Source organism: Fragaria vesca, linkage group LG6 (genome assembly GCF_000184155.1).
Source record: "Fragaria vesca subsp. vesca linkage group LG6, FraVesHawaii_1.0, whole genome shotgun sequence".
NCBI lineage: Eukaryota > Viridiplantae > Streptophyta > Magnoliopsida > Rosales > Rosaceae > Fragaria > Fragaria vesca.
Genome location: NC_020496.1, coordinates 19,189,464 through 19,199,093, shown reverse-complemented (window position 1 = coordinate 19,199,093; position 9,630 = coordinate 19,189,464). Strand labels below are relative to the sequence as shown.

The following is a 9,630-nucleotide window of genomic DNA, read 5'->3' as shown; positions in this document are numbered from 1 at the left end:
CCCTGATCTGAATCTGGAAGTTCCTAGCGCGAGGAGGTGATCGGTGGCGGGTTGGCATTGCTCGTTGTTGGTTGGAGGGAGAAGAATACACCGCTAGTCTGGCAACAAAGGTGGTGAGGTAGGGGTGATGGTGCGACATGTCAAGCTTTTCCCGAGAGGCTTGGGCTCAGCCCACCTAATCAAATCTCTAAGGCTTGAACTCTATATGTGGGTCCTTTTTCGGCAAAAAGATGAGCTTGTGTTACTTTTTGGGTCCTGGCTCTGTTTTATTTATATTTTAATTAACATTTTTGTTTATTTATATCGTTTAGTTAATTTTTGTTTTATGCGAGCAATAAGTCCTTATTTAAGCTGTTTAAGGCTTGATGAGCTTTGTGTTGGTGTATGCACTCAACGTGTTTTGTCTGCTCTAAATAGGAGGCGAGTTTTTTGCTCCGTCAAATGGTCGTTGCCGCCTAGTGCTAGGGTGAAACAAAGTAGGGTGAAACAAAATGTGGATGAATATATTATCGGGCGGCAACATGTTAGAGTATTAAGGTATTATACGTGTTATATGTCTACTGATCTCTTTATTATGTCACCTCTACGTGAAAAGTTACAAAGTCACCAGAGTAATAGTGTTTGCTCATTGGTGTTTGGTTGCGTGCAAGTTTAAATTTGACCAGTAGAAATTGAATCAAACAAATTTGACCGTAACATCAACACATGAACGGTTGGATTTGGCCCAATCAACATCAAAATAATTAACCCCAAAAGTAGAGAAACAAAACCAGCTACACATAACTCGAGAACCTTCTTGTACGTTACACGTTTAAAAGGCCATCCATCTCTCAGAGCCGAAGCCACAACCATTCAATCACCACCATCACAACCCCCCACAGCCTCTTGTTTTCACGGTACCTTCCTTTCCTTGTCCTCCCTTCAAATTTTCATCTTGATTTTCGATTTGTTTTTCAACAATTTTCGATTGAATAGTCTTCAATTTTGGTGTGGTTAGGTGAGAGAGAAGAATGAGGGGGAGAAGCTACAGTTACAGCCCATCACCACCGCCGAGGGGTTACAGCAGACGACGTCGTAGCCCTAGCCCTAAAGGCCGCTACAGAGGAAGCCGCGCTAGGGATCTTCCGACCAGTCTCTTGGTTCGCAATCTTCGCCATGATTGCCGGTATGTAATCATCTAATTTTCTCTATTTATTCTTCAATTTCTGTATTGTTTTAGGATTATTCGTCAATTATTGCTGTGTTTGATTTGGATTTGTGTAATTGGGGTTCGTTGCATCAATTAGAAACTTATTGATTTAGATTTGTGCAATTGGAGTGGTGGATCAGTTGGATTTGGGGTGATTGGGTTTTCGTTTGTTCTGATTAGAAGTTAAAATCTTTTGAAACATAATTGGTAAAGCTGGAACTTTTGTTTGGAATGAGGAACTTGAGTGTTTTGCCTTTCTGTATATTTTGCAGCTTTATTTGATTACGATAATTTCTGTGCTTGATTTACCCCTTGACCATTATTTTTAGATATGGATTTTATCAATTGTATTTGGTTTGCAGGCCGGAGGACTTACGCAGGCCGTTCGAGCAATTTGGTCCGCTCAAGGATATCTACTTGCCTAGGGATTATTATACTGGGTAAGCATGCTTTTTATTGTGAAATTAGGATGTTTAGTAAAACAATATGTTTGTATTTGTAAGAGTCGCTCTGTGTTAGTATTGTGGTGGAGCATAGGATGGAACTAAACTTGCATGTTTGTGAATCGAGCGAGTTTCATTGTTGTGTTTTGAGTGAATTTTTTTCGTTCTTTTTTTGTAATTGCTTATTTACAATCGCTTTGTGGGAATTTGGTTGTTTTATTGAAAGTGTTGAAGAGAAGAATGAAGTAATAAGAGAACTGTGTTGAAGAGAAGATTGAAGTAGTAAGACTGTTGTGTTGAAGAGACATATCGAGTAAATAAGAGCGGTCAAGATGGTCTTATTGGTACTTGAAGATTTGAAGAAACTTTGTTTGAATACATTGAAGTCTTGAAGAATTTCAACTCAATTTTATCTATGCCTCCAACAAGGTTAGCGGCCACGTGATGTTTTGACTTGATTTCTAAAAGGTGTTGGTCAATTATATGTGCTTTGGGTTCTCAGTGTAAACCTGGTGGAGTTTGGATCTTCTATTAAATATCATGAACACATTGGCTTCAGTCGGTAAATTGTTGTGAGCAGATGGTGTGTTTTTATTGTTATAATTTAAATATTATTATGGTGCAGGGATCCACGTGGCTTTGGGTTTGTTCAGTTTGTAGACCCTGCTGATGCTGCAGATGCCAAGTATCATATGGATGGGCAGATTCTTCTTGGCCGGGAATTGACAGTTGTATTTGCTGAGGAGAATAGAAAGAAACCTTCGGAGATGAGAGCAAGAGACCGGTAAGATATACTTAATGAAAGTTTGATTTTGATATCAACCTTTGATGGATTTCATACTTAAACTAGTTCATTAGCGAAGCAAATGCCCTCAACATCAATTTAACTTATTGAATTACCTAATCTCTTGTAATTATTTGTTACCAGGGGTCGGTCATATGACAGTAGGCGGAGTGGTTATTCTCATTCACCACACTGTTCTCAGACTTGCTCTCGAAGTCCAGATTATTATTCACCCTCCTCTAGGAGAAGGCGGTACTCAAGGTATGTGCTAATTTATATGTTTGTTTTAAAACTTTTCTATTGTCCACTGGACAGGAGCAAAAATGCATCCAATGATACCTGAACTGATGATGATATTTCAAATATGATAACAGGTCGATTTCACCAAGAGATAGGAGGTACAGGGAGCCATCATACTCACGGTCTCCCTATGGTTCAAGGTGCCGTAGCCGAAGTCGGAGTTATAGCAGGAGCCGCAGTCGGAGCCTGGACTACTCTCGCTGAGTTCTTGATAGAGTGACTGCCTGATCATTAGCTAGAAAATCTTAAGTTAGAAACTGTGGTATGAATAAACATTGGTACCCCTGTGAGATGTATGTCGATACCAGCTGGCAGCTGCTGTCCTGGTATTTAAGTACTGTTTGTTCAAGCTTGTTTTATGGTGATCAACTTGTTCTGTTTGAATCTCCTTATGGGTTTGAAATGAATATTTATTTTATTTATCAGTAACTGAATTGTGGTGGTTGTGGTTCAATGTTAAGTTGACTGCCTTGCGGCATTTCCAAATCTAACATGTCCCATGTACCTTGTTCATGGGACAGAAAAACCAAGACTCTTAACAGTTAATTAACATACGATGTATGATGCATGCTTCTTAGGGAGCTCCAGAGGCCAAGGCTTCTCTCCCCGGCATTTTGCATTTGGTTCACCTACTTGATTGGTTTGGATGTGGTTCCAGAAGTCGGCCAGTCACTGTATCTAACATAGCACTGTATCTATCTATCACCGGTCGGCGAAGCCAGAGTTTTAACTTGTGTTTCAGACTTCCAGCAGCCTGGAACTCTTGAACAGTTGAACTGCATATATTTTACACACGATGTAAAGAACTTTAATGCTTTTACATCTTGCTCTTCCTAATACAAACAAGAAAACTGCTTCCAACTCTATACAAAAGTTTTATAAACTTTGCTATAATTCTATAAAGCACAGCCAGAGCACTCATATCTCCACGAAGCAACCAGACTGAACAAACCCAGAGAACTCCTCACACACATCCACCTTCTTCAACTTGCCATTTTCCCTTTCAGTCAAAAAGAACTCATGCGGCCCACCTTGGTAACCCGACCCGGACACAAAGGCCCACCGGCCCAACTCCACTCCGCACGGCCCAGACTTCACAGCAGAATCCCTCTCCCCCCAAAAAAACAACTTCCCATCCATCCCAATCCCAACGCACGACCTCGGACACTCACTCGCCCTCCACGCGTCCTCGACCAGCCTCCACCGACCCGACCCGATCTCATAAACCTCCGCGCTCCCCACAAACCCGCCCTGGATATCCGTACCGTACCCGCTCACCACCCAAAACTCCGACCCGTTTACGATCCCCTCGCACTCGTCTCGCTCCTCACTCATCCCACTCAACTCGCTCCACTCGTTCGCTCTGACGTCATAAACCCTCGCCGACCTCAGCGCGTTCTTGTTCACGTCGTGCCCTCCGGCGACGTACACCCGGCCGTCGAACTCCCCGGCGGCGAAGAACGACCGGACCTCCGGCATGTCCCTCCCTCTGCTCCACCGCTGCGTCGTGAACTCGTACACGAACACGTCCCTCACCGGCTGGTAACTCGCCGGGTCCCACCCGCCCATCACCACCAGCTTCCCCTCCGAGCTCGTCACCTGACAGAACAGCGGCAGCCCCTCCGGGTACTTCGGAATCGGGTCGACCCGGGCCCAATCTCCCCTCTCCGGGTCGAAAACCGACAATCCGTAAACGACGGGCCCGGCCAGCTTTGATCCGGGTCGAACCGGAAGCGCTTGGATTAGAGAAGCGGCCTTGTGGGTAAGCCCGGATTGCTTTCTGTGGTTGTAGAAGTCTCTGCTTTTGATGAGCTCCCCCCATCGGCGGCAGACTCGGGAGGCGACTCGGTGGGCCGAGTAGTGCAACCGAGTCAGGCACTCGTATGCGATTTCTTGGGGAAAACCAGGTATCAACTCGGTCGATTCCATTTTGCTGTATTCGGAAACGTTTTGAACTTTGGATATGTGGATTTGGTGGCATTTCCAGTTGGCTATTATTTATAGAGAAAATTACAAGTTGAGAATCCCACCGGCGTGAAATCAACGGCTAGTTGCTAAAAGAATCCACGGTTTAGCACGTGGTGCACACGTATTCGACGTAGTTTATTTCTGTGCCTCGGTTTTAGTCCAATGAGGTGAGCATCAGGATGGGCCGGGTCGGGTTCGGGATGGGGACTAATGGGTTTGACCGGTTGTTTTATTACTTTATGGATGGGTGGGTTTTGAGATTTTGGATAAGGGTTGACTGCACGTATGATTGGGTCCCACAGTGTCGGAATTGAGAAGAGTATCGGATATGAACCCCTAGCCGGCCTAACGTGGATTCTGGATAAAGAATAGCCTGTGACACTTTGGATATGCATCACGTCATTTGGCATTTGTTATTTTAACTAGAATATTGTGTGATTTTATTTAGTAACATATTTTCCGATTGAATCAAGATGGATGTCACTTTAACCTCTATGTCAAGATAGATATTTAATTGTTTTTTAATGTTTAACTAGGGTGTATCAATAAGAAATTCATGCTCAAACTGTATTGGATAGATATTTGGATGAGGATTGAGGACTCCAAACTTGTTCAAGATGGTGACATGTAGTTGTAATTACTAAGTACCAAGTACCAACATGCATGATGCCAAAAAGTTGGGACATGATAGCACTCTAGAGGAGTTTTTATTTCTAGAGTTTTGATCTAGTGATTCTGGCTCCACAATACTAGCAAGATTTTGAGCCTTCGTTTCATGCAGATATCAGTATTCGAACATATAAATTACTACGCTCGATCTTCAATCAAAAACTGATCTTAATTACAAAGATCTCATCCAATAACTCAATTTGTTCTTTGGGTTTGGTAAAGTGTGATCTAGCTTAGATATGATGTTTTCAATTCATATATGTTATCTTACATATCAAAACAATATTACAACGAGAAACCTTAAAAAAAAAAAAATACAACAACATTACGACGAGAAACCTAGCACAGCCTAGAAAATCAAATTGATAGGCAGGATGCACTTGAGGGGGCAAATGGTACAACCAAAAAGAGCAATCAGATAAATAGTGCCCTAAATGAGTTATAGGCTCGCTTTTTAAACAAGGGAGCTTGAATAGTTGCAAGGAGCGTACTACACTATGCTAACCACATGTTCTTATCTGTCTTCTGTACGAAAGTCTTCTGAACGAAAGATAATGGAATGATTTGCCATGTAATCTCTATTTGACATCGAATGAACATTTATATATTATTATATATATAATTTGATTGTTCGGTGTCTCAGTTTTATTAGAATTCTGCATTTTTTTTTTAAATGGCCGCATCAGTTCGTTTTCTAGTTGGACTTGAATGTTATAGCATTGGATCTGTGTTTGCACTATTGCTAGCTTTTCTCGATCACTCACCGTTATATTAGGGTTTCTTTCATATGATCTCTATATCTCTTCATCAGTCCTCCTTTTTGCTATCACAAGTGGAAGATCTTTTTCTAATTCTCAGGATGAAACATCAAGAGCAGCTGGTGAACAAACGACATAAAGGGAGTAGTTTCGAAGCCATCTCAGAACTACCTTTCGATACCATCATTGAGATTTTGAGCTGGTTGCCAGTCGAGTCTTTGCTAAGGTACAAGTGTGTGTGCAAGCGATGGTATTCATTGATTCAAAAAGAAGTCTGAGTAATTCTAGGGTTTTCCGCATCAGAAACCCTGCAGCACAACAAGTGCGTATACTTGCCTGATGCACCTGACAATACTTCCACCATGGATTTTGCTTTTAATCCATCTACGCGTGAGTGTAAAGTGGTCTGCATTTGTTGGGAAGAAAACGAAGTTCACAGTACTGAACCATGCTTGAAAGTTTAACTGTTGGAAAAGATGAGCAGTGGAGAACTCTGATCCTCCCCAACCAAACTGTCATGAATGCTTGCGGTGGATATGTGTCGAAAGCATACTTCAGTGGAGTACGCAAGGCTCAAGGGGTTGCACATTTGACCCAAATAGTTAGAGTGATTGGACCAGATTATTACATACAAGTTCAATCTTTGGATGTTTGGAGAGAATGTTTCTGCACTACTACTCTGCCCGAGGGAGTTTTCCAAGACCTGACAAAAGTTCTGTGTTACATTTGGAATGGTTGCACAGCTGTTGCTGATGTAGTAGAGCAAACCGTTCACTTTTTAGCCTTGGAAGATTTTGAAGAGCACAAGTGGAGTAAAAACGAAACCAAAATTCCCTTGAAAGCTTTTAAAGATTGTCCTCCACATTCGAGGGGTCAACATGGTTCAACTGGAGTTCTTAGTGGAGTGAGCAATGATTTAACATATGATCAGAAAAGGGGGACCTTGGAACTTATGGGGAGAAATTATACAAGCCAAGTCTCATGACGCTCAAAGGAATGATATCAGAATAATTCTAGCTAGCTAGCCAGTTTACATAATTTCTTTATTTGTCATTGCAGTTAAGGAGAATTTGAACTCCTTTGAGAAAATTTGTTTTGTTTGTATGTTTTTCTTCTTCTTAGGTTCAGCTAGCTCTTCATTGCATGTATAATTAAATTAAACTCGTTTCTCAAAACTAGTAATAACTCTTCTAACAGATAATTTGTTCCACCAAATTTCTGTAAGATATAAAAGGATTGCTATAGAAACATGTATTTTATAAACTGATCGAAAGTCGAAAGATCAAATTAGAACAAATCAAAACAGTTATTTCCTAGTATTATATGCATATTAATTCTCTAGCTAATCGATCATCAATATTCTCACTGGACATTTGTGTTCCAATTTTATCCACTAAAAGAGACATTGTATCTCAAAGAAGGTTTGGCTATTTCTTGGAACTGGCTGGTAGACACGAATGGTCTTGGAGGAGCAGTCTTTAATTGTCTTGTCTTAGCTCTTAGGTCATCGTCCACTTGTTCTTTTCATGCAACATACTTGAGAATCTGGTCTAGATTAAACTCAACCAAAGTTTCATAGTACTTTGAGAATAATTCCTAAACAAAAATTACTCTGCTAAGACATTAAGGGCTTCGCCGTCTAGATGAACTGCAGAGTCAAATGGGAAACATCGAAACAAGTTTTGGAGACCCAGGATCCCATCAAAGGACATTCTAGGTTGTGTAAAGGAGACCATTTGGAACAGTTTAGTTTTTCAGCTATTAGTTCCTTAATTCCCCTATCAAAACCTTAATTACTGTTAAGCTAACCTTAAACTACCTAGACCAAGAGACAAGAGTTCTAAGTTTTTCCATATTAAATGGCAGCTAGCAGATTCTATGGAACACAGCTCTTTTGCAACAACATCATCGTCAGCTGATTGTGGAAATTAAGTGATTACTGCTTGATTGCATTCGAGGCAAAATAACTTCTGTTCCGTGGCATCTTAACACGGTTAACACCTTAGTCGAAGACAGTAAACAATTGGCTCAACAATTACGGTCCATATGCTTTTGGCATATGTATCGCGAGGTCAACTTTGCGGCTGATAAGATTGCAAACTTATGCCATAATGCCCGGTCGCCTTTGATATTTATCGCGAGGCTTACCCTTTGTTGCTAGCTAGCACTACCAGAAGAAAGGCTTTAGCAGACGAAAATAAAAAAATCAGGCCGATGAATTTTTTTTTTCGTCGTCGGCTAATTTAAAATTTTCGTCGGCTATGGTCAAAATTTCGTCGGCTAAATAATTTTTTTCGTCGGCTATAGTCTGTGAACTTTAGCCGACGAAATTTTCAAAAGTTTAGCCGACGAAATTTTTAAACTTTAGCCGACGAAATTTTTAAAAGTTTAGCCGACGAAAAATATAATTTCGTCGGCTAAAGTGCCTTATATTTGCAGATTTGGACAACAACTCATCTGGAAAAAAAAAAACTATACGTAGAACCTTCAAACGCAAAAAAGTCGTGAAATAAGATATGACCAGAATGGTGAAATACGTCTACGGTTGAAAAATCACGGTTTTCCGGTAAAGTCTCGGTGCCGATAGTTGATTTACCCTTATTATTCACTATGCTGCAGATTTGGCGTTTGGTGTCTGATTGACTATTGTGATACATTTCCGGAAGCATAACGGCCCTACGAGTCAAACTCATGGCTAATGCCATGACGTATGGGCCTTTTTGGCCATCCGAGTCTGTTTAGGGCTTCAAAATACAGTTTTCTTATTTTCGATTAGAGTTAACCGTTTCGATCGAGCCCTTAACGTTGTCGGATCCAGTTGAATTTTTTACCATAGACATCTTTCGTCATAATGATCATATCTGACGGTCGAATTTTGGTTTGTGAATTTTAGTCATCGGAATCACAACGTGTCTATTAATGTTGTATAACTTGTTTAGTAGGTTATACAACTTTGTAAACCAACTCTACATAGGAAGCAAAATTATCAAAAATCTTGTGAAATAAGATGTGTCCATAATGGTGAAATACGGCTATGGTTCAAAAATCACGTAAATCGGGTAACGTCTCGGTGCCGATAGTACCGGTCAACCCTATTTACCGTTATTATTCCTTATGGGGAGCTCTATCGTCGGAAGGTAAATGTCTCAAAAATTATATATAGGCGGTTACGTCTCATCTACATGAGAGTTTTTCGTGTGGAAGGTTTGACCAAACTATGTAATATAGAGGGAGATACGAGCGTTTTCGTGAATTTATAGACTTTAGCCGACTAGATATTAAAAAGGTCGTCGGCTAAGGTCAAAAATTGTTTGGCGGCAAACCAAATTTGGAGGAAAATTTTCAAATGATTTTAGCCGACGGAAATATATGAAAAGTCGTCGGCTAAAGTCGAAAAAAAATTTGGCGGCAAACCAAATTTGGGAGAAAATTTTCAAAATTTTCAAAGGACTTTAGCCGACGAGCTTCATTACTTTAGCCGACGAGTTTCAGTACTTTAGCCGACGAATTTCACAGGTT

The 9,630-nt window shown here is 40.8% G+C and overlaps 2 protein-coding genes across 2 annotated transcripts; one reads left to right on the top strand and one right to left on the bottom strand.

The window, feature by feature from the left end:
- Positions 1–798: 798 nt before the first annotated feature.
- LOC101294192 (serine/arginine-rich splicing factor 33-like) lies at positions 799–3,140 on the top strand. The gene is made up of 6 exons (XM_004303322.1): positions 799–896; positions 998–1,165; positions 1,552–1,629; positions 2,258–2,416; positions 2,561–2,677; positions 2,791–3,140. Exons 2-6 carry the CDS (start codon positions 1,011–1,013, stop codon positions 2,918–2,920), a joined length of 639 nt encoding a protein of 212 aa, XP_004303370.1. The 5' UTR covers positions 799–896; positions 998–1,010; the 3' UTR covers positions 2,921–3,140.
- A 275-nt stretch (positions 3,141–3,415) lies between these two features.
- On the bottom strand, positions 3,416–4,671 carry LOC101293903 (F-box/kelch-repeat protein At1g15670-like). Its single transcript, XM_004303321.1, has one exon. The coding sequence runs from the start codon at positions 4,643–4,645 to the stop codon at positions 3,635–3,637; it is 1,011 nt and encodes a 336-aa protein (XP_004303369.1). The 5' UTR covers positions 4,646–4,671; the 3' UTR covers positions 3,416–3,634.
- Positions 4,672–9,630: the final 4,959 nt, after the last annotated feature.

Coding starts and splice junctions, on each gene's coding strand:
- LOC101293903 (XM_004303321.1), bottom strand. CDS start 4,645: ATGGAATCGACCGAGTTGATACCTGGTTTTCCCCAAGAAATCGCATAC.
- LOC101294192 (XM_004303322.1), top strand. CDS start 1,011: ATGAGGGGGAGAAGCTACAGTTACAGCCCATCACCACCGCCGAGGGGT. Junction 2,417..2,560: donor GAGATGAGAGCAAGAGACCG/GTAAGATATACT, acceptor ATTTGTTACCAG/GGGTCGGTCATATGACAGTA. Junction 2,678..2,790: donor AGGAGAAGGCGGTACTCAAG/GTATGTGCTAAT, acceptor ATATGATAACAG/GTCGATTTCACCAAGAGATA.